The sequence below is a fragment of the Acanthaster planci genome, linkage group LG13, assembly GCF_054643075.1.
Source record: "Acanthaster planci isolate LZ-2023a linkage group LG13, COTS_SCS, whole genome shotgun sequence".
Taxonomy (NCBI): Eukaryota; Metazoa; Echinodermata; class Asteroidea; order Valvatida; family Acanthasteridae; genus Acanthaster; species Acanthaster planci.
Window position 1 is genome coordinate 868,832 of NC_141789.1, and position 25,266 is coordinate 894,097.

The window sequence follows — 25,266 nt, forward strand, 5'->3', positions numbered from 1 at the left end:
CTCTCCTTGGTCTAAGCGTAGTTGATCAGTGATTTCCAGTAGGAATTGAGGTTTCAAAGCAAGCGTAGGGGATTACCCTTTTCATTTCCCAGGCTAATCCTTGGTAAAAGGTGGCAATTTGTTGTTCTCTTGTTTTTCCGCTTTATTCACCGGTAATTGGATGAGCGAAGTGTAGACAATATTTTGTCATATGACAGCTAAGGCAATCTACATGTATGTGTCCGTGTGTAGACTAATAGACTTGGAGAAAGAAGAGAACCAGGTATTAGCGAGGGACGGCTAGAGAAGATGACAGCAAACGCTACCTTCTTCATCTTGGATCTTAGAAGATGTGCAATTTTCTTCTGCATTCTCTCCACCTTAACTCGATGTGTCGGTGTGGCTCATCAGATTGAATGCGCTACACAACGGACGAGCCGTAACCATTAGAGACATCACAGCCTGCACGGGGCAACCAACGGTCAAAATGCGGCCACTGAGTAATAATTGACCTAGACGGTTGGCATGAAGAAAAACATTTTTTCTGTCGATTTGGACACTGGCGTCCGTTGTGTGTCATTTCTAGTTTAATGTTGTCAGTAACAAATTGACTCATTATCTGGAAAGATGATTTACCAATCTTCCTTGTGTGGGTTACATCAATAATGATTGATATATCCCAAAAGAGAGATGGCACTTTATACAACGAGGGACTTGGATGAGTTATCAGGCAAATGGAGTATTTGTCTTAACAAAATTACTATGATCAGAAAATGGCAAATACAGTCAGTTTTAACATATTGTGAGAATGTACAGGGTAACTGGGACTTGGCAGGCAGTATAGTTCAGGAGATGTAGTGCTACGTGTTTGGCAGCCTCAAATTGGCTGTAAATTGTCCGCGATTGGAGAAATTGGATCCTTACGCAAAAGATTTACTTCTTAAGGCCCTTGATAATAAGGTTTTTACTGTAAGCCATCTATCAACTAGCCCCACATTATGCCATTAACCAGAAGAATTCTTTGCGAAAAGGCAAGAAAGTGAATCGGAGTTATGAATGTGTTGGGTCCAGTTAAGGATTTTAAGACACACAGCGATCGAGTTTGGACTGACAAATGGAGCTGCATCGAGTTGAACTTGTGATGTGTTGATATAGACATCATGGCCACATGGGTCGTGGACTCACCGCTAGCGAAGTGATACCCGGCTAGCCTGTGCCTGGGTTTGCTTGCCAATGGGCGTCTTGCACAGTTTCTATTGCTTTGAGGTCGAACTGAATATCAACTTGAATTTTAGTACCGAGAAACTTGTAATGATTTTCACAGGCTTGACCTGTTGCAGTTCGCCCATAAGGTTACATGAGGTGACCTTGAAGCCTTTTGGTTCTAGTGTTTTGGGCCATATCGTGTATAATAACTGTCTTGTCCAAGCTCGGTAGGTCTCTGCAGCTATGCTTATTATTTCAAATTTCCATTGCCTCCAAGCACAACATGTCAGACCAATTTGATTGTCCAGTTCAAAAGAGATCTCCCAATACGCGTCATTTCATGTTGCTGTCACATTGTCATGATTGCTTCGGCACATGTTTTTTCCGTCATTGGTGTGCCTTTGGGTCCCAGAGGTTTTGTGAGTGATAATTTGATTTGAACCCACTTCTTCGCCCTTGCCGGATTTCTGTGATCACACGCCAACGGACTCCGTCACGTACGTAGCGTCAAATTGGTGCATGAGCTGCGCAGCCATCACGTACGCAACACACTTTCACGTTAATTGCTAGCTGTGTCTGTTGGCACGTTGGCATTGCCCACTCGCCTGACTGTATCATTTGAATGAAGTTAAATGAAGTTTTAAATTGAGCATTGGTGTCTAAAATTCAAGTCAATTGTTGAGTTTCATGACCTACTGCTTGGTTAGTGCCGCACCATTCCAGATCCATGTCAGCTCTTGTCACCTGTCCGTCATTACCAAAAGACGGATTGCGCCCGATAAATCACCAGACCTGTAGTCGGTATTAACCTCATAGCAAGTGTGTTTCGAGTTTTATTTACAAACATTACAGCCAAATGACGGTTTAGTACCCAGTACATCAGTAGTCTGAGTACGGTACCCACCGTCGGCTTTATTTTTGGTAAATGATACTTAAGAAACACTTTGCTATTTGGTGGGCACCGCACGCGTGTTTGTTGAAATTTTATACCCACTATAGGTCATGTCACTTAGCAGGCGCTATCGGTCTGTTGGTGGTTCTATTTCCAACTCAATCAAGTGCTTAACACTTTCTGCCCAGACATCATTCGTTGTCATTTTGTATGACTATGTCTTCTTTAACAAAATCGGATCTTGTCCCAAAAAAAAAAGAATGACACAACCCTTCGGCGACAGTGCATGTTCAGGTTCACAGAAAATCAATCAAAGCTCGACTTGGTCACGTGCGGCGAGATGGAGTGTAAGGCTTTGAATCGAAGAGAATGCTGCGCATCAGTCCCTAGGTTATTCAGCACCATCGTATATAGGGAAGGAATGAAGCTCCCGCGACATTGTTATCTCCAGGACGCCTTTTGAGGTTTTAGCCCAGACCTCGGATCATTGATTTCGCAACAACTGCAGGAAAGAAAAATACCTTACAAATCGAAGAGAAAGTACAAGCTTTTCTGTAGTTGCGCCAGTTTAGTGCATTAAACCCTCTTTAAAATAGCCTAGTTTTTCAAACTTTCTCGTTTGAAAACATTATGTTCCTGTACAGGTAGACAGTCATGAATTCTCTATGAGTATCAAGTTTAATTTTGCTAAACGAAATTTGCCTTTTTAATATGAATGATAACAAAGTGAGCAATTCAAATGAATCTATGTGTTCACTGAGGAAACTTAGAAATGCTGAATACAATCCCCCGTGGATGTTTCGGTACAAGTTGTCGTCCAAACACAATTAACCCAGCTTTGCCTACCGACTGTCAGGATGAAATTGCACCCTTGCGACCCTTGCCATAAGTGCAGTGTCAATGAAGAAGCCTCGCTGGATGTCGGCTCGCAGTGGCAGGTCAGCTTTTATGAGTCTTCGGCAGATTTTTACATATGTTGCCCACATTGTTATTACTGAGGGACTACATGCTTGTGCTCCATGAATTGTTATTTGCTCATAAGGTTATCCGCTTTCACCCAGAAAGCTTGATTGGTAAAACTTTAATAACTAAAAATGTAGTCCTAAGTACCGACAAGTACCAAACCCTTTGGCAGGGCATTGGACCGATCTGCACTTCCGTTTAATACCAAAGAATATTGCAAAGGCAAAGATATCACACCAACAGCACCTACAGCAAGCCACGGAATGTCTGTTTACGTTACACTTTGTACCCTCTGTGGGATTGAGTTGATTCCATCGATCGAAGGTATATTGGTACCATGCATGTGCACCTCCTTGGAGGCAAAAACGAATCAAGGATTCTCTGAAAATATCACCATCACTGTGTCCACGTAGGGTACCTGGGAATGTTGCAGCTGTTCTAATGATGTCAAATCTGTGAAGCAGCAAAAAACAATTCATCTGTTAAATTGATTGTCTAAAACCACGTGAACGAGCCCATTCATCGTGTGGTTCATCATGCAGGCATGGTTGGCCTGTCTTGATTTTTTGTGACATCATGTGTGGCAATAATGTGGCAGTAAAAGGTCTCCTTTCATTAAATATTACAGTGCAAGTCCCCGCACATTACTTCCCGCAATATCATTTGCCTTTTCTATATATTTCTGTCCCTGCGGCAATCATCCTCTTCCCTTAAGACTGCAACCATCGTCTTGGCAACATACATCTCTTGTCCGTTGTGTCTCTCAGGATCTGAAGGGAAGCAGGAATTTAAGAGTCTATTTTGGAGACGTGTTTAAAGTATTGTCTCGATATTGCATTTCGCACCTCCACATTGGCGGCCCACATTTTTTGTCGGCAACTTTCCACTCCGCGCAGATCGTTTGTGAACTCGAACACAGGAAGTCGAACCACAAGATACACTTTTTGTATCTTCGATGATAAAGTGCAGATGAGCGTTCGAGCCTTTCTCGACACGTGCTGTCAACGCCTAACGTTAAAGAGATTCTTTAATAGGGATCATCATTGATACTGCTTGCATCAACCCCATTACCTCTTAACGAGCAACATCGTCCAAGTCATGGCTCAGTGTAGCGATCACTGCTGTCTTCAGAAACCTTGCCTTCTTTTTTTTTATTAAGTTTTGAATGGTTGCATAAGTGCTTCAGTGGGAACCTTAGCCTTTTCCCGTAAAATCTGTGGCGCACTTGTATCATATGTTAATTACGCCAGCTACTATTTACAACAAAGCATAATTCTAAGAATAAACTTCAACAGAAGTAGGAATCTTGTGTCTGCTGCCACCAAGAGTTTAAGTGGCTGCCAAATGGTGTTTCTGCACTTTCACATCTGTAATTCTTGGCAGGGACGATGGCTGTAAACATCAACTGCAGCTTCCTGGACCTGTCAGCAAGGTGCATTGATAGTGTAGCCCAAAGGGTTGTACAAGATGAATGAAATCAAATAACGTAGAAACATTGCCCTCACAAAGGAAACACTTCTTAACAATGCATGCACTAAGGAAAATATCGAACATATACGGTTGAATGAACAATAATTCGTTTTTATTTTGTGTAAATTGTAATTTTATTTTGATTTAATGTGAATAGAGTAAAGAATTATTTCAGCTAGTTCCCTGTTTTGTAAAATTTACATTTTCTATTTTGATATCATTCACATTTAATGATCATTGTAACTATTGTAATTACTCAAATGTCTTGCAAAATATCCAAATCTCTGTAATCCCATCGGGATTACCGTAATCGTGCTGCTTTCATTGTTCTCCCAGTCCTGTATGTTACTACTGGAATTTATCAAGGTGAGTGAAGAGTAAATCACGACTAAAAGATAAATGGAATTAAAACGTCAAAATGGCAGTGATTACTGTAATATCCCGGAAGCTGTAAACGTAGACATATTGTGCTTCATTATACAGTGTATATCAAGCTCACGTTTCCGATTAAGAGTGGAAAATATTGTCCGTCGTATTCTTGGACTTTTTGTTGTTCGATCATTGACTCCGTCATTGTCAACGCATATCCCCTACAGGCAGCTCAGGTGACGGTCTGACTTCACTTTCTGTGGCCATGCGTAACGTCACCAACCCAGTACTAATTACAAAATGATATTTCGGACTGACGTCGAAATGTCTTGGAATTCGCCGGCCGGATGATGTCCTTGGGTGGCGCAGTCCAATGGGAAATATATTTTTCCCCATGTATTCGATCTCGCTAAGCTAACTCCTGCGTCAGCAGTCTTTGCCGATAGTGGTCTTTAGAAACGAAATTACAGAAATGTCAAGACCTGTGCTGGGACTTCGCAAGGAATTCAAACTTGTTACGAGTTGATGTGTGAAGTGTTGAAATACACTGTACTTAGCCGCTGCAACATTTTGGTTTGCTTAATAAGAGTCACTATAATTGAACTACTGGAGACTTCAGTAATGTGGCGAGTGGTATAGCCGTGTTAATCAACATGAATTGTATAAAAGAAACCTACAAATTGCCGAGGGGTTGAGCGGCTATCAATTCCTACCCTGGGGACGAGGCCGATGAAAAGTAGTTAGAATTAGCACGTATACGCGCAGGTAATCGTTTACAAGATGTATACAAGGAGACAAGAGCGATCCCAGCGGACGCGTGAACTACGGGGCGTAAGTAATGCCTAGCGTATTCCTGGCCTTTTATTGGCCGGTGTCGGATGATATCTGTCCGGGCCTGGTTGTCCCGTCTGTACAATGTATGACTCTTTGGGATGATGTTCCGGCAATTAGAGAAGCACCTGCCCCATGGTCAGATCTCAACCCCGGGAATCGACATTCTTCTCAAATTTCAAAGCCTATACACTTTCTTTTCATTTGTCAATGAAGGGCAGCGCTGATATAAAGTGAAATGTGTGAAACACTAATACAAGGTAATGCAAGAACATGGCTTGGAATTCAATTCAACAACTCTCTTTCTAATTGGTCATTGATTTCCTCCGAGAAATCACACTATTTTCCTTTCATATTTAGTGTTATATTTTCAAAATGTGCTTTAAGGTGCTCGTGTTGACCTCTTTTTTATTTTGCTTGCTAACCTCATCTTTGAACTTAAAACGGTTGTTTGAACACCAAGGATCGACTTCTTAGTTCGTGCCTTGTCAACTAGGGGCCCCTTCAGCTATAGTCTCTGTTTATCATGATAGAATTTCAGTCTGAGAACTGCGGGTAATGTCATCCACCCAGGCTCGTTCAACGGTGACAGTTTGGTGTGCATTTAATTTGCCAGCCACCCTTTTTATTATTACTGAGCAAGTGTTGGGCTGTCACATTAACGGGTGACAGCTAAGGTTTGCCTTGTGAGTGAGTTCTCTTGTCTTGGTGTCCGTCTCTTGTCTGTCAGTTCAGCCTCGGTGGACGATGGAGATGACAAATGTTGTCCATCGGAGTTGGCCGATGGATGAAGGAATTGAGTGTGCTGTTATCGATCCGTCCTCATGACAGTGGTTGACCTGCATCAACAACGGAAATTTTTTTCTTGTAAATTCTTTGAAAGCACCCTACCAAATCAATATTAATGTAGTGTGTAAGAAGTCTAAAATTGTCTTTTACTGCAAAGCTTTTCTAAGTTTTCAGGCGACTTCTGTCTCCCTCGTTACTTGTATTAAACACATGGATATTTTGATTGCTTACGGTCATGTTGCTATTTGTAGCCTGTCATCAAGCTATGTTATACATGACCAGCTGACAGTGTAGCCTATCCCAACGTGCTCAGTGTCTTCTGACTTGTAACCGGTTGCTTCGTTGCCAACGATTGATGTGTGTCATTTTAGCTGGCTCCAGACAGGCAGACTTAATCAAGGAGATACGAAACCCCAAGCCTATGGTTAGCATTTTATCATCTGTCTTTTCATTGCGACCAAGCTTGTCAGCCTGTGTTCTCACTTTTCTGGTTTGTTCTGGGTAAAATCTAACAGAAATACAACCACCGCCAATAAATCCACCAAAGTTACCTCCAAAAAAGAGATGGGAACTGGGATTCACCTGTTGTACACACTTTCCCGCGAGCACAGGTTAATTTACGTCTGCTGAAGAAAACATCTTTAAAATGGACCTTTAAGAAAAATCTTAGTTTTCTTTTTCTTCTCTAGCTGGTTACAAAAGGTGGATTTTGGTTACAAAATCTTTGAAACACCTGCTAATTTCATGGCAATTTTTGCATAGAAAGCAGAATATTCAGCAAAGTCCTACATTCAGAAGTTGCATATATAAACGCAGTTCCCACGTTTGATTATAACCTACCCTGATTCTGCATTCCACATTATAACGGCTGATTAAACATTCAACAATGTCAAATGGTCGCCAGTATTTCGTTAAGAGTAAGACGAATTATGTATTGAAAATGTAGGAAGAAAATACAAGGATTTTTCTCTGGGCCCATTTGGCGAAAAACGTGATCAAAGTAAAGACTGAGAAATATCCAAGAAGCACGATTCTCCTTGCGGGCAGTCGGTGTGAAGGACAAATTGCTATATGTCCTCCAAAGGCGTTTAAATTACACTCCGCGGGGAACGCGGTTCTCTCCAACTCTTATTAGATGTTGAGGGAAGTGAGAACAAGTTGCCATTGGATATTTGAATTACGTTAACGAATGTTCTATTGTGGTAAAGGCGGCTGATCAGTGAAATTAAGATTTTACATGTATTTTGCAGAACATTTTTCATTTTAAGACATAGGTATTTTTATTTAGCTCAAGGAACGGTATTAACACAGATACCAAATGTACCATTGCGCCTCCTCAGAAATACAAACACCAGCTCTAAAGTAGTTATGAACTCTATATTTCTGATTTATTGATCTCCAACCCGACTAAAAGATCTGCAGGATTTGTACAAGCTGTCAAGTCCTTTCGAAATGCAAAAGACCGAAGACTGAGTGACAACTTCCCTTACGTACAACGCAAATCGAATTCACGAGAGTGATCTTGACCACTTAAAAATCATCACAGACGCGGGACCAATGCATCGTTTCCCCGTGCTCTTCCTGTCAAGGTTTGCGCTCTTCGTATTTGCGCCCTTCCACTAGTCATCAAACCTTTGAAGAGTAGACAAGCCTTTGCTACTCGCCGTTCCCTCGTTATTATTTTATCATAAGACGGACAGAAAGGTTACGGCTGGGAAAAGGGCAGATGTCGATGACAATAAGGCCCGACCAGCCTTTTCAGGCGGGTCAATTCCGTTCGTTTTTTGTTTCTTTTTGACACAGAATCGGAACGAGTATTGGAGAGGATCGGGGTAACAAGTCACCCCCAAGGCTAAGGATGTTTGCCTTGAATTATGAAAGATCGGGTCATGAATATTGGTTCGAACGGTCAAGACTAGTAATCTGAGCGTTCGGATTACCGTTTGTGGGCATCTCTTGCGCATACTCAACTGGTTATCAAGCAGTCGTCGACTGTCAAGTTACACTTTAAATTGCCGTTAACTGTGTAATCTATCGTTTCTAGCGATTAGAGTGACCAGGTTTCAACATATTATTGTCAACAGCTTAATAGTGTCTGCGTTAGGTTATTTTTCTATTGGGTATTTTCACAGTAAAAATGTAAGACGGATGGGAAATCGAATAAAATATTCATGCATTCTTGGAGCAGTCTAGTGTCACTAGTGGGAAAATTTGCGTGCTTGGAGTATTGACCTACTGATGATACGTATTCTGATTTATGCCATCACCAAATTCTTCAGAAATCTAAATCTCACAACCGATTGAGGTGATATTGCTTGCTTGCAGTCACCATACAGTGAGTCGTGGATTTGCTCTAACTCACTTGCTAGAAAACATGTTTATGCAATGTGCTGGCCGAGTTTAGATTAGCGCGCGTCAGGCTGGCATATCTCGGCGTGCTTACTGTGTCTCCGCTAATGTTCCGATTCATTTTCACCATTCCAAGGCGGGGTGAACACACCTGCCTCTTCCCCAAGCAGCTGCGCGGCTGCCCCAGGCGTCTTGGCTTCCAGGCTCCAAGTGCCGGTTGCAACTCCTAACATATTTGGGCTAGAGAAACCATTACGGCTGCAGTGTGGACGCTGATGTATTTAACCAGCCCAGTTTACTGACATGCTTCGTATTTGCACGGCATGCTAGGGTAAACATCTGTCCTACCGGCGGGAAACAGTCAACCTATTAATGCTACTCTACCAAGCCGGCATTTCAATGAAGAGATAACAGCGCCAGATATCTCGAAAATTACTTTCAGCTGAAGACATTTCGCAATGATTCCTATACGTATGATTTTTATCTGCTACTTGTCTTATTTTGATGCTCAAAATGTTACCAAAATATTTTACAGGATGATAAATTTATATGTAGAGATATTCCGAAAATCAAGTCATCAAAATGACATTTCTGTAAATGAGAATACGTCTTGGAGTAAGATGTTTGTGTTCTTATAATGATCTTGTCGAGGGTAGATCTTGTGTGACAATGTCAGGCTTGGGTAACCAATTTCTATCTACATTTAATCTTATGCCCAGAATCATAAGAAAGAAACCGACCTCTTCACATTAAATGCATATTTTTCACTAACGATAACATTCCCTAGTCATAGCATTGTTAATTTGTCACATTGTTTTAGCATCGTAGCTGACTTGTCGTAGGGCACCCTTGGAACCCTATCAGACTTTAGATAACTCGCAATAAATTGAGAGCAAAGCAGTGGTGCTTTAGTTAAAAGAACGAGAAGCTCCTTCATTTACATATTAACACCAATTCTTAATTCTTTTTTACGCATGAAGCAACGCGTGTGCCATACAACACGCCCATGAATAGGCGCTTTGATGAAGGTGCTTTTGTGGAGTCGATTCGTTGTAGAGGTCGTAAACAAAAGAGCTACATATCCAGGCATCTCAAAATCAGATACATTCACAGCGTATAAGGTTTCCCTTTGCTGCTGTTGTACGAGATATGGTGAAAAAAATTATAAAATGGCTACAAGTCTTGTCCTCTTGAGCGAAGAAGCTCAACACTTGTGTTGACTGGCGCGTGATGTTGCGTTGTGCGGAGGCTATTTCGCAAACTACTTTCAAAGCTACTTCTCCCATCTTTAAAGCTGCTTCCAGACCGCGTCCTGTCTGTCTCTTGCGACTTCCTCTCGATGACGTAGATGATGTAAAACTTGGGCATGTACAGACAGACCAGAGTGACGTAAGCATTGATGACCAGAGCAAGGCTAAGCGTGGCAATCTTCATATGTATATCGTCTGAGGTCTGATAGACCGGTACAACGGCCAAACACAGCACCAAGGTTGAGTAGACGCTGACCGCAATGAACTTGGACTCGTTGTAATTGTCTGGCACGTGACGGGCCCTAAAGGCGTAGTAGCAGCAGCCCACGATGATAAGGAGATTGTAGATGGACGAGACGAGGAAGCCTAATCCAAACTTGCAATAGAGAGTGAATGACACGGTTGGATGGCTGTCAGCTGTATCGCTGTCATCTGCAAGGGATCCTGAATCGTCTAAGAACGGACTGTAGGTGTAGATATCAACTCCCCCGGAGAGTTCCTCGGGCAGAACAGCTGATAGGCAGGAGATAATGAGCTACAGATGAACCAGTGAGATGAAAAAATAGAAAATACTTTGTAAAACCTAGTAAGGAACAATTCATTGAAGTAAACAAGGTGAAACAAATGTGAAGTTTCAACTCAAATTGACATCTGAGTTTGTTGTTAATTTTCATATAAAAAAATACAATTTTGGCTGACTTGTCTCGGTAAAATAGGCACCAAACGAGAACAATTTGTCCGATTTTCTCAAACGTGTTGTCAGAATGACTACCAGATATTACTTTAAAAACTCTTGAAGACTTCTGTTTGAAAAAATGTACTGCCACGAAATCGGTAAAAATATGGTGGAAGGGGGGGGGGGCGGATTCCGCCCCTGGTCCTTTAGGGTTAAATACCGACTGTCAGTCTACAGACACAAGACAGATTGAGAAAAATACACGTTTTTGCCTGTTCATTTCTAATGAAAGTTCAAACGGTACCATTGTAATATAACTCAGGAGACCTGTGACCTAGGCGAACTTGTTTGATTTATTTTCAACCCCTAACGGGTAATGAACCTATATTTGCCGAAATGCCCTGTTGAAATTGCATTTGTTAGCGATATCAGGGTTACAGCTCAGACATAATAAGTACAGCAAATATGATATTATGATGAAAGTCCAGTTTTGAGGACCACAAATCATACTATATGTTGAAGCACAAGGTCAGCGACAAATGTCCACAACTGAAACTGATAAAAAATAATGCTATTTTTTAAATCGCACCTATTCACTAGGATGGGTGCTCAGGGCGCTTCATGATTTCTTTCAACGTGTGTATTGTACAGAAGCCCATAAAATTTAATAGCTTGTTGTTATACCCGCATATATTTGTATAAATCATTGAAGGGTTAATCGTTTGGGGGAAAAATCGGGCTCAGAAACTGGAGAGTTTCACACTCAGTTAAGAGCTTTAGGCAAAAGACATTATCACCCATAGGAATGCGCCCGTCAAATTTTCAATCCAGTATTCGCGGCTGGATTTTGTTGCCATAATGGGAAGAAACGCTGGGAAATTACAGCGACAATTATAATGGCGGGCTATACCATCGGGCGATTTGACAGTATTGCGTTTATGTTGATGAATGTTCATGGTGAAGAAATCAGTTAAAGCGTCTTGCAGTTATTTCCCCAGACTTTTCCTGCCGCGAGCAGCTTTTAATTGAGATGAAGCTCAGACTGTAATTTTTCCGATAAATTGAATATTCTGCTTCAACTCTGTGTAATACGTGCAATACAGAGTGTAAAAGGCGCTGTTGGTAATTACCTTTTTAGGAGTCTTTGAGCATGACGTCGCAGTGTACTGATCTACGGGCTTACAGCGCAAGTCACGCTTTCGTGATATACGAAATTTGTTACTGTGACAGTTTTCAGCTTCAAATGGCCTGTTTTTGTTACTTTAAGGACTGAGATGCCTTATCATTTTGTTTACATTTTGTCTATTAAACGGATCAACTGCTCTTTTTAGAAATTACAGCTATTTGAAGGGAGGGGTTACAACCCATAGGGGCTAGTTAAAAGGAGACAATCTTTTAATGCAGGGTCACAGTGTCGGACATGACCAAGGTGCGATTTTTTTGCCCCCCACGTTAAATTCTATAAAGTCCAACTGGGACTAAAACGGGATACCTCGCAAAAGTTTGGAGTTCTACCTCTTGCTATGATTTTGTTTCAACAATAATTTACAATAATGCAAAACCAAGGAGTTCAGGCCAAAAAAGAGAAGACGAGTTGTCCGAGCCAGGTTTCGGGGTGGCTCGCAGGTTTTGAGCCGGTTTGTGTCTGTTTGACCTTCATTTTTATCGGATAGGGTCGAATTTTGGTAGCTGGGGTCAGTTTCCAGTCAGATTCGGTTGACATCTACGATGTTTTGGGTCAATTTGGCCCACTCATCTTGACCCAGTGCATAGCACTACAAAATTTGCCTTGCAGAATTCTGCTCATTATTGACTACGTATGCCCACAGTATAGTGGGCCTCATTTATCCTCATTTTAGAGTTGTCGCCACGAATTTCCAGAATCCATCAACTTGCCAAGTACACTGTATCTCAACCGCAACACCCCCCTATGTCTGCCGACAACTCCTCTTCCCTATTGCTCACATTTCGAAGGCTTTGAAATAATGCCAAAATGTCAATGCGTCCATACCCACATTCATGGCTCGCGCCAGAAGAGTTGACTGATCGGTTTGTGAGGTGGCTCCATAGCCGGATTTTTAAAGAGCATCCACATTACCCGGCAGTGGCAAGTGTGTGCTTTATCTTTCATCCGATTTCCGGGCGACATGTGAAAAATCGGCTTTCAGAGTTCGCAGTTAATGCAGGTGGCATACGCGGCCTGCACGGAGGGGAACATATGTTTTCTATTGGGCCTTGTCATGCAGGCCTAAACCGGTTATTCATCGAGAATCTGTAATCTAGACATGTCCTGAAGTTCTGTTCAGCTTCTAATTCTATATACATGCAATAAAAATAAAATATTAAAAATAAAATATTCAATTAAAAAAAACCACCAGGGAAATAAATTAACAACAGTTCATGCCTCCAGCATCAAAACTCTAACAACTATTATGAAGCATTTTTCGTTGCTCTGCATTTGAAGAGTGTAAAAGTCTTCTTTTCAAAACGAACGTGATTGATATACCGGCAATGTGTCGAATCACTCCGGGCACAGGTTAACCTGTTATTAAAAGCATGACATCTTCTTTTTCATCGAATCGTAGGCGTGTAAGTCTCTCAACACGTTGTGAGACAAATTGCATTAGAATTTTTCGGCTGTTATTTGTTTATGAAATTAAAGTTCGCGCCACTGCTGTTCAGAAGAGGCCATGCGTGTCGGTGCATCATGCAATCGAATGAAAATTTTACTCTGTATATAGTGCTATAGCAACATCAATTTATCAATCGCGACAGTACATTACAAGTAATGTGATCTCTCATTTGCTTGCTATGAGTATTACATGATGTATTAGCAGAAAGTACCAAACACTTATCAACATACAGTAACGTGTATTCGGCTTTATTTGTGGTATGTAAACGGATTGTTATTCCAAAGCGTTGCATTTTCCGTATGTGATGCACAGTCACTCAAAAACAACCCACTCAAATACCAAAAATGTCTTCTTTTCTGGGATTAAATTGTAGGAATACCTTTTTTTACTATGGATCATCGATCCTGACCTGTGAAAGAAGTGTCATTTTGATTTGGCGGAATGCTCTTGGGATTTCGACTAGCACTAGAACATGAGACTGGGAAGATCTAGCAGCATGCATTACTGCTTCGCTCACCGAGCAACAATTGCGTCAGCGTGAGAATGAACCTCATGCTGTTCCACAAACCTCAGGAACAGCTCGTCTGACATTCATTATGTCTGTGTCATTGCACCGGGATCGTGCCGAATATGTTCCCATAACGAGTATGTAACGAGAAAGAACTGCGCTTGTTTTGCCCTCAAAATACTATGGCCTTGGGGGTGAATATACGTACATTGTGTTAACGCAATATTGTATTCAAAAAGAGCACGACATCACAATTCTCAGTTTGATCACTTATCAAATTTTGACAGCACCTGTGTTGTGTTAACTGATTATTTACCGAGGTTCTTCTTTTCCAAAATTGTTTTTCCCAAAATGTACTAGCCAAACCAAAACCATACAAACAGAAAACAGCGAATTGAAAGTTAACTAGATTATTGGGATATCTCTTTTTGATTACGCCTTTAGTCTCTTAGTTGTTTTGAAGAGAAAGATACATTCTATCGTGTGCCAGTTAAAGCCAAGCAGCGCATGGCCACTCCTTGAATGTGCATTTCAATAACCGCCCGAAGAAATGTAAATCCAATGCAGGCATTGATCGGCCTATAGCTGATCTGTTGGTTATACCAAGACCACTGATGCCATCAAGTTTTATGTAACTTGTAAAACCTGTACGGTATATGATGTTATGTCCAGTAATTTAACATAATGTAAAATGTTTGCTCCATTACATCTTTCATTTGGACCAACTCTGTTCTGTAATATGTCATTCCAGGCTTACTACTTTATACTTTAAACGTGTAGTTCAGCTATTACCAGCAACTATTTTTGCTGCTGAAAGTCTCCCAGGCCATCATGATTAGAGTTTACATTAACACAATTCTCGTGGTTGAATTAATTTCCATAGAAAGGTGAATTAGGATTGAAGGTCAAATGAATCGTATTTTGTCATGGCATGGTATAAGTGCATCTTCTCTACATGAGTAACCTGGGTGTGTATACAAAACACGATTAAAGCAGTACCAGTTGCTATTTTACATTAAGATTGATGGGTTTTCTAAAAAGACGCCAGTGGTACGAATAGCAAATTAATATTCTCGACATATCAAAGGACGGACATGACACTGACATCGAGTTTAATGAAGTATAAATCAGAAAACACCATGCTGCGGCATGGGTTGGATTTGCGAGCTATGTTACCGTGGATCGGTGGAGAGTCGTTTACATCCACATCTTCCTTACAACTGTAGACACTGACATAAAGCCTCACACTTTGATGTTCATTTTGTAGTTTTTTGGTTCCGAAATAAAATCACACACGGTTCACTCTCTACCGGAAAGTTAAACTATCTGAAATACGGAAGCGTGAAAGTTCGGTCATTCATCCTTTTAAATTTATATGTTTATCTTTTTATGTTATGCTTGTCCCTTTAGTGGTGTCTCGTGTACAGTATTGTTCGAGTTAGGTATGCATTTAATTTCTTTGATTTCTTCTATGAGCTTAAGTGACATGTTTACCTTTGAAAGAACTGTCTGGCTGCTTGTTGTGTTAATGTGTAAAAGTAAGTGAATTGCGACATGTCAAAAACCAAACCGCCGTATTTGTTACATGATATTTTATGAAGATGCTAACACGAAGGTACAGCTTCTATCATGAGACCTATCGTGAGACCTACCTGAAGTCCGACCATAATTGACACCATTAGAATCTGTTCCTTTGGACTGATGAACCGTGGACGCTGTGTTGATCTCTTTCCAGCTCGAAAGATCCTGAAAATCCGACTGCATTTCAGCAGAGTGGGCGCAAAAGTTAGGGTCAGGCATACGGAGATAACAGTCTGTGCCACGGAACAGGATGGATTGCTTGGCCTGACGACAAGCGGAATGATGGTCAAGTAGGCGAGAATCAGACCAGCTAGATTGACGTAACTTAGCTCGCGGCTGCTGGCCTTAATGCGGGGATGCCGCCAGTGGGCCAGCATTCCAATCACAGCCAGGATGGTAAGGATGATGCCTGCACCGGAGAGTAAGATGACAACGAGGATAACGGGTTCGTTGGTGCTAACTGGAATCTCCGGATAATGTTCACACCGGGTGTAGTTTGCATCTGGCCAGAAGCGCTTGGGGCACTTCTCGCACTGCGTACCGTTCACCACGATAGCGTCCACGCGGCATCGGTGACAACCCCAGCAGCACGCCTCGGACAGAGGCACTGGGATGTATCCGGGACCGCACTTCTCCCGGCAGATCGATTCCGGGATCATTGTCTGGCCTCCGGCCCAGTAAATTCGAGATTCGTTAATCGTCAATCGTGTCGTTCCTTTCATTGCGTCCCACTTCCCCACTGGTACCATTCGATACTCACCATTGATTGGTTGCAGGTTCTTAATCTCATAATTGCCCGGCGGATCGCCCTTGTCTTCGAACAAAAACCACCCACCGTGCTCCTGAAAATTCACACCGTTCAGATGATCTAGGTAAAAAGTTCCGTTAAATCTAGGCCTGCAGTTGTGGATCATCATCCCAGAGCAGACATCGTCCAGTAGAGAGTCAAGGGCATAGGCTAAAGCGTAAACGGCATCCATGACGGCAGCGATAGCTTTAGAACTGAAGCCTGTCTTATGAGATGCTAGGATACACTCCGGTAGCTCCTTGTCATCTGATACTCGAGAGCAGTTGGTTTTGCTTAGCAGATACTTCCAGTAAGAGTCAAACCAAGGATTCTGTCGATTATTATCAGGCGTCAGGGTCTTGAAGTGTTTCTCGAATATCGGAACGCTGTTGCTCTCTAAATCGATAAATAGTCCGCCCAGCGCGATGTCTTCGTTATTGAATTTAGCCAAGCGGTGACCCCAGGCGTCGCTGGCGATCCAGGTCATGTTACTCGGCAGTCCTAGTCTCTTTCCCTCGCTAAGGACGGCGTTGGCCACTTGAAACACGGCGAACATAACCGTGACTTTCGACTTGGTGTTTTTCTTGAGCCTTTGTACGACATCAGATACCTCCCTCTCGCTGGACGCGGCTCGGATTGATACGGATAACCAGACGCAGATACCGTATTCCTCCGCTTTCTGTTGCAGGAGTCTGGCACCGTTAATGCCGTACTCGTCGGTGGAGTATATAATGCTGATATAGTCCCATCGGAAATGATCCAAGATATCAATGATGGCGTCAACCTGAAACCGGTCTGGAGCTACTGAGCGAAGGAAGAAGGGAAACTTCACTTTATCGCTGAGCTCATCACTGGTGGCGGCGTAGGATATCATCGGTACCTGGAAGAGATCAGCCACAGAAGCGGCAGTGAGACTCATGGAGCTCCTGCCAGGCCCAACGATGCCGATCACTCCACCACTTGGACTAGGATCCTTGGAAGGACAGAGGTGGTCATACAGCGGTGTCCCTGGACCGTGAATGAGAGACATGGCCGTCCACAGAGCTAAATCTTCTGATAGACAGTCGTCCCTGATGTCGAATCCCAGCGTCACGTTCGGCAAGATGTCGGTGCGGCTGTTAATCTCATCGATGGCGAAAACCATACTCTCTACCACGTACATGATGAAAGGGTACAGTTGTGGACTGCATCGATCCCCCTCCGAGGTACGTGAGTCCAGGTGTACTGAAAAGATTCCGCCGAGATTGTAGTCACCATACCGGGCGTAGTTTACGCACGACGCGGCCGGCACTGCTCGCGCTCCCTGGTTTGCCGCAATCGTGAATATCGTCACAAAAACCGTTCCTAGTGTCCAACACATTTCATCAGATATTGCCACTGCAATGGTCTCCTCTCTGTTTGCTCCGTTGGTGCTCTTTCTTTGTCTAGTCTTTAGCATGCAGCTCACGCCGACTTATTAAGGGAGAAATTCAGTCGAAAGCCGCGATGAAAGCCGGGTGGATCGCCCTCATAACGGTGGAAGTTATGGCTAAATGTGTTTAACCCTTGCTTGTCGGCGCACGCGCTGATGTTTCTATCCGGCGAGTGACGGCTGCAGTCAAGGATAACCTTTGCTGGTAGGTGGCTGTAGAATGGACTCGGCGATTCTGCTGGTGGGGGATGTTGGTAGAAGCACGGTTGGCGACGGCGATGTTATCGACGCGGGACTGCCTGATGCAAAGCCAGCGGTATTCCGTGTGTGACAAATTGATCAAGGAGAATAAACTTGCGGGCGAAGTGTGATAACTTTGACCACAGCGCACAGAGCAGCCCTTGGCCTTAGGATATTCAGTGTAGCTTTGTATTGGTAATAATAACAAACCTTGTAGACTAGTTTGCTTTCGCAAGTTCACACCTGGACTATGTACTTTTAAGATGTCTGAGTCAACTCGAGTGCGTGTGAAGTTAGATTTAACTTTTTTAGACTCTGTATTACAATGTACTACTGTGGCGCATATGGCATAGTCACATACGACGAGGCAATCAGTTTCTGCCTTTTCGAATGAAAGACTACAAAAACTTGTGTGCCTTCTCTAATGTGGAGTGACAGTAAATTCATTGAGGATGCTTCTACGCGTAGTATGATGTTGAATTATTGGTTGACTATGGTTTAATCAATATCTGTCTTGTATGAGTTTGAATAATGTTATACATGTACTGTAGTCGAATATTTGTCTCGGGCTCAAGTTCTTGATTTGATAGGTGTTTGTAGGGGTTTGGATGTGGTATGAGATGGAATAGCAATATAAGAAGTTATCGGAACTATGTGACAATATCACGTTGGAACTGATTCAGTGCGATGAAGGTCATGGATGCTCAAAATGCAATGCAATGTAGAAACATTAATATGAGTACATGGTTCCAATAATTGGCGTAGCCTTGGTGTGTAAGTTGTCCAAGTCCGGTCATGATGTCCTGTATAGGCAGTCTCGAGGGATTTTCAGGACGGGCTGACCGTCTCGTTGACTGCGCTCAGAGTCCTTGCTCTATGGATAGACGAACCAATTTCAGGTAATTGCAAAGAGGCGCGTCCCCTAGACCGTAAAAAGACCCTAGACAAAGTAAAAACAGTTGCCGAAGCCCCTCGACTGTGTCGTGTTTACAGCCGCCGACGTGATACATCCGGCGCGCCATTGGGCAAATGGCTTGAAGAGATCAAACGAATTGACTATGAAAATGCTGCCTCGTATTCAGGTAGGAAAGTACCTGAAATGCCAGATTTGCTGTACTACAGGTGATTTCACCACGGTAGAGTTCTCTGAATAACTGGTGTCTTATTTGTATCTGAGTTTTCAAGACAACGTTCATATATCTATACATGTTTAAGACTTAAAAATGTCATGCTAAAATCGCTAACACTTAACCTTATGATAAGCTATTTTTATCCTTAACGTATACTGGTTTTTTCCCCTTCAAGCAGATATTCTATTCGGTAGAAACATGTTCGATCATCGAATTAAAAACCTTCTTCCAGAGGACAAAACTTGTTTGTTTATAGTAACAGGTTCAGTTCACCTTGAGTACATTGCTCAGCCCTGACCTTGTCAAGCACAATATATTGCATTGCGGCTAATCACTTAAGGATTGAAATGCAAAAGCTAAACTCAAACTTGAAATAAGTCTGATTGAAATCACACTGAAAGTTATGGTGTATCTGATTTTCTGTATGCTCAACTAATGGCTAGGCCTACCACGAGGACTCTTTTTTTCAACATTGCTGTTTTTAACATTTGCTCGGACAAACAGTCTGAAGAAGTACTTTCGGTTGTTTCCCTTTTCCGTTTCGCCGACGTCGTGGGTGGAATTGCACTTCCAGGCCTAAGTAATTTCATCAGCAGATTGTTGTTGTCTTTCTATTCCACTCTAAATGTTTGTCGTCAGCTTTCAACCCGTATCGTATTGCAAGGAAGGGAAGAGAAAGTGGCATACATCAAAATGTTTAATGGCGCGCCATCTAATGCAGTGTAAGTGCTATGGATGGAGGGGAGAAAGAAAGGGAATTTATTCATTATTATTTTTTTCAATGTGGAAGAAAAATTAACAAGCGAAGAAAACAGACTTCATAATTATGTAGATTCAGGCTTAATACAGAAATAGTTTTTTATTTTTCATTTTAATTGTGAGGTTTTCGTGCTAGAATCGATAGATTCCCTTGTTCTGCCTGTATCTCACTTTGTTATGTACCAAAATTGTAGTGCAGATGCATCGTCCGATGTTGAAATTACACACAGTGAAGCCCCGCTTAATCACCAAATCAAAGCTCGCGTGAACATTTTTTAATAATTAAAAAGTCCCTAGTTGTGAATGAATTCCGCCATGCAGCATTTGGGGTGCTGCTATTTTTGTCCAATGTCTATGCTTCGATAACCTCTCCCCTCGGGCCATTTTGTATTCACAATGCAAACAGCCTGATGTTGACAGGAGAGGAAGACGTTCATTCATGTCAGATCAATACTGATGCTTCGTCTCTATCCAGCCTTAGTTTCCCGGGTATGACTGTTTATCCTACTCGGTAAATATGCCAATGCTCTGTCACCAACCGGTTTTTTGCGTCCCTCAAGCAATTTTCCGTGTTGAGGAAAGACAGTGGCACGTGCATTTCGACGCTTTTCCCTTCCTGAACAACTTGCTTGTCTCTTCGGCGATGCAAACAGTATTTTGCTTCCGGTGTCTTTGTTAGAGGACACTTACACTTACAGAACTGGACGGAGAGGACAATTTCTAGCATCTCTATGTCCTATCTTTTCAATGTCTCGAGTCATTCAAATTCTCATCATTTACATGTCGGCTAACGTGAACTGGTGGCAGGCTGAGCGCTGCAAACAATGAAAGTACCCTAGATTATGATTATGATTACTTAAAGAACCCTTGGAATTAAAATGTAGTTATATACACCATTATGCTGACGCTGTGGAGCACGCATGCTGTCGTGGCAGAATTGGAAAACCCACAAAACATATTTTTAAAAAAATGGCAGGACATATTATGGTGCTGGCAAGAACTGGCAAAATCTTTGGATACCGGCGAGATATTACGATTTGACTAATTAAGGCATGAAGTATATATCTAACTATCTATGACCAGTCTTGTGTTTCGTGTCCCCTCCTGAAAAGATCCACACAGTTTTCCAGGCAACTGTAACGCTCATTAACTAAAAGTGATTTGTGGACGTGAATTACTGTAATGTGCAGATTTATCACATTTATGACTCGGCCTGGCGTCGCGTCGGTCGGTGTGGAGCGTTGGACAGTGTAGAGAGAATTTACGATGTCAAGCTCTTCTCATTTTTCGTCTGGTATGGCGCACAGCGGAGCACCCGGTCCATTATGTAAAACTAATTTGTGCACCTCAGTTTCAAGAATTAACTCGAGGAATATGACACCGAATGACAGCTTCATGAATTCAAGGGTACCACGTCGCCTCCATTCTTGGATAAATGCCTTCGTTTTCACATAATTGTATCATTATGTTTTCTTGTGTCTCTTTTCAGCCAAGAAGGGTAAATATTCTGTACCTCACTGCTTTTTGGTTTAGCGGGTTTCACTGGCATTAACTATAGCCCGTATGTATTGATGGCTTTAATAAGAGCGATTCGTGGCACAGAGCGCCACCAAGAGGCTGTTATTATAACGCCACTTTTCGCACGTGCATGGCTGTGCGGGGGTTGCATACACAATACATAGTGTAGGGTGCGATGGCGTTGTGTGGACACGCACAGGTCCACACAATGTTTTTACCCTCCGAACGAGGCATTTTGGGGTCAGAGCTATCTAGGGCAATATGAAGAGGAACAGTTCGGGAAACTCAAAAATCCAGCTCTAAGGAATTATCCTAGTGGGAGAAAAAGTAGCATTTTTCCAAAGTTACCTGAACCGCAGGAGACCAAAGGAATGTCCACAATTCGTATGCGAAACAAGTGGGGGAGGATATGCGGATAAACTATAACACTGTGTGTGTGCTTGTGTGATACCAGATGTGGACAACAAAGACCGGAGAATGAGCTGCATGGCAGATAGCGATTGTGAACTTCGCTTGTCGCCTTGCGCCCGAAAAGGGCACTGGGAAGGGCTGATTGCTTTGCACTGTGATTGGCTACATTGTGCACGACCTATGACCGCGAGCGAGGTAATCCAGTTAGCGAAGCGTTATTTCAAATAGTCGGTTTGCCAATGGAAGTGCTTTGGCATGGGTAAAGTGTCGCCTAGGCTATATGATAAAAACATGGCTTTGGCACAATGGTAATTTATCATTTCACCAGGTGTCACTGATCACGTGGCTTTTGGCGATATACTTCAAATCAGTGGTTATCTTGATCAATTCTGCATGAACGTATAAAGTGTAGTGAGAATATTTTTAGCAATGAGGAAGAAAAAAAAATAAGAATCGATAATCGATTGTGTAACGCATTGAGCGAGCTCGCACACGCCTGGCAGAAATTTCCCACAATGCTCTACGCGTCGTTATCTGTGGGCCCCCGTGACGTTTTCCTTTGCTAAAAGATGTGCAAGGTCATCAGCCCTTATTAGCGCCCTGTTCGGGCGCTGGGTGACTAGCGAAACTGTGAATTCGAAAAGCGACGTCTTCGAGGCAGGCGCTTGGTGGCACTCTTTACTGCGAATCATTCTTCTTGCTACCATAGTGCAACGCGCATGACTTTTAGATAATACACGGATTCCACATAGCGCTTGCGCAGTAATGTGCTCAGAAATCGTGGTCAGGGGTGCCCAACGAATGTTGCCTAAACATTGAACCTCCAAATCTGTCGCTTGCGATTTGATATTGTATACACACACACAAAGTGTTGTTCTGGTAAATTCAAGGTTTAAACCGTCATGAAATTCCTACGTGCAACATAGAGGCCACTCGCAAGATAAAGAAGTGTCTCTGATTGCCTTTTTATTCCAAGCACGTGCAGTCGCTTGGCTAAACAAATTATCGCTGATGGATAAAGAAAGCAAATGCAGGGTCATTGCTGCACAACTTGTTTTTGAATCGCAGGATTTAATTTGCTGATGACTTTCCCTGTCTAGGGCTTGGCCTTTGCCCGTCTTGCTGTCGCCTTTGGGTCTTTGAACACTTGGGTTTGCCACTCTTGTCCATTTAGTGGAATAGATTTTGGCACAATCACTTCAGCCAGAATAACGGGAATTTCTGCTCAATGATGTTGGCAAAAAGTACTTTATGCTTCGGGGAGAGGAGAATAATCTGATTAATGTCAAGACTTCTGTGGATCTTTTGCAAAAAAGGTAATCTTTTCCATAGATTTATTTGGAACCTTTGCTCAGAGCAAACATTGTATTAAGTTGGCCAAAGGTTTGTCCTGGCCACTTGCTAATGAAGGTATGCGTGTTTCAAATGTGTAATACTTTATCGCCATCCTACAATGGTCCACTGTCAAAATACCCATTGCGGCATATCTCTCAGACAAATGTAATAACACTGAGACATTGATATGGGACTTAACTTGAGACAATTTAATTTCGATAGTAAAGAACGAAGACAAGCAGGGACAGACCACATGTAGTCTGACACACAATACCTGAGAGGAATGGATATCCAGACTGGTTGGATTCCCTGGCCATTAGCATTAGGACAACTTTTTCACAAGCTAAGTACAACTACTATAGAAACAGAATGAAAATCAACACGTAGAAGGTATCACTAAGTGACTAAGCAAGGCTTCTCTCAAGGACTGCTGTCAAACCTTTTTGACTGTGAGACAGCTTTAACACCCTTTCGTAGATGATTTCGGGTATTTTTGTTTTAAGTGACCATGTCTTCCTACGGTTCTCAAGAAAAACCATTTTGATCCATAAATGGCTTCACAAATGGTTACTTTACCACCAGTGTCAAGTTAGATAGCCGATTATTGTGAGATGGATACACCATAAGAAAAAGGAACTAGCATAAAAGAGAAGAGAATTTAACAGCGAGGAGGTTGTCTTTCAAAAATGTCTGTTTCGTTTCAAACACTTATCCATTAGAATTTCTGAGTAACGGTTAATGCGTCATCACGACAAATTTACACGGGTGAATCTGTAATGCTAAGACGTTTTCCATTAAATGTACTTGGCACTGTCGGGTCGATTGACACTTTGTAAGAAGACTGAACATCACCACGGAGACGTGGGATGTTTCAGTTTTTCATTTCGAGTCTCTGTAGTGGAGACCGTTACACAGGGGCCTATTGGGCACAAATTCTGTTCCACATAAGAGGTATTCTGACTCGGTGGCCCTATATAATGATGCGTCCGTTTATTTAGGTGAAAGGCATATCAGGTTTATTTGATTTTCGGAATAACACAGTTGTTCGTTTTGCTATGAGCTCAGAGTGTAAATACGCGTGAGTATAAAATATAATCTGTTTTGTTAACGGATCATAACAAAAGCTGTTTAAGGCGGGAAGAATTTGACAGATATTCCATCCTTCAACTGTCACAGTTCCAGCCAAACTAAAATGAAAATTAGATTAGAAAAATACACCCACACAAATTCTTTTACTTACGTACAGTCACGTTTAGAAATCAGCAACTTAATTGCTTTTTCTGTACATTAACGCCGAGGGTGAAAATGTTCGTTGACATTAAAATGTTCCTGAGAATGTGAGTTGTTCGTCAGCTACAAGCATGCAGAGACGATTTTAATCGAGATCTTTTCAATTGAGTGGTACCGGCAGAATGCCTGACTGTCTTGTTTGGATAAATTCTCAAATTAAACTCGTTTCAGAGATCATAAGGTATTTTTTACACCCCAACACACGATCACAAACCACGCTGCAACGGAAGTTATCATTTTTACCTTTTTCCCCTCCGATGCCCACTAACGCCTTACATTAAATCGGCGGTACTTTTCTTTTCGGCAAAACGAAAAGCGGCCGGTGCATCACACGTCCAATCAGGTTACTGGGATGAGCTTTTTTTCCCCTGCCCTCGGGCTGTGCTACTGTGGCTCCGGAACCGCAGCGATTAGGAATGCCTTGCTGAGCTAAATGTGCTGTTTCATTTGAAAACCTTGGCTGCACTCGAATGCATTGGGGGAACATGCGCTGCATGTCATTCTTAGCAAGTATTCGAGCAGTCGATATCGTACAGGATTTTGACTCCAGTGTTAATTTGGAAAGATGGTACCATCAACCGAACCGGACAAAAAAGCTGCAGAAGATTTTCAGGTGATATCCTGATGGCATACGATTTACAATTTCCATGGCAAATTTCATTTGACGGATCGAGAAAGATGATCATTTTATTTAAAGTTTAGCGCTAGCACTTTAGCTAAAATGGTGCCCAGAACTCGGGGTTCAATTTTTTAGGCACCGTGCTTGAGAAAGGACAAGGCCTTATTCGTATTGTGGGAACACGTAGAATGTATTTTCACATTCGATAATGTGGACGGCTCTCAAAACTCCTCTGAGAAATTAACTCTGGTCAAGAGAGGGTACGTAAAT

General features: G+C 42.3%; 1 protein-coding gene across 1 annotated transcript; it reads right to left on the reverse strand.

The window, feature by feature from the left end:
- Window positions 1-7,857: 7,857 nt before the first annotated feature.
- LOC110979954 (metabotropic glutamate receptor 4-like) lies at window positions 7,858-18,852 on the reverse strand. The gene is made up of 2 exons (XM_022236163.2): window positions 15,568-18,852; window positions 7,858-10,633 (listed from the first exon to the last, which is right to left on the reverse strand). Exons 1-2 carry the CDS (start codon window positions 17,719-17,721, stop codon window positions 10,022-10,024), a joined length of 2,766 nt encoding a protein of 921 aa, XP_022091855.2. The 5' UTR covers window positions 17,722-18,852; the 3' UTR covers window positions 7,858-10,021.
- Between the last annotated feature and the right edge of the window lie 6,414 nt (window positions 18,853-25,266).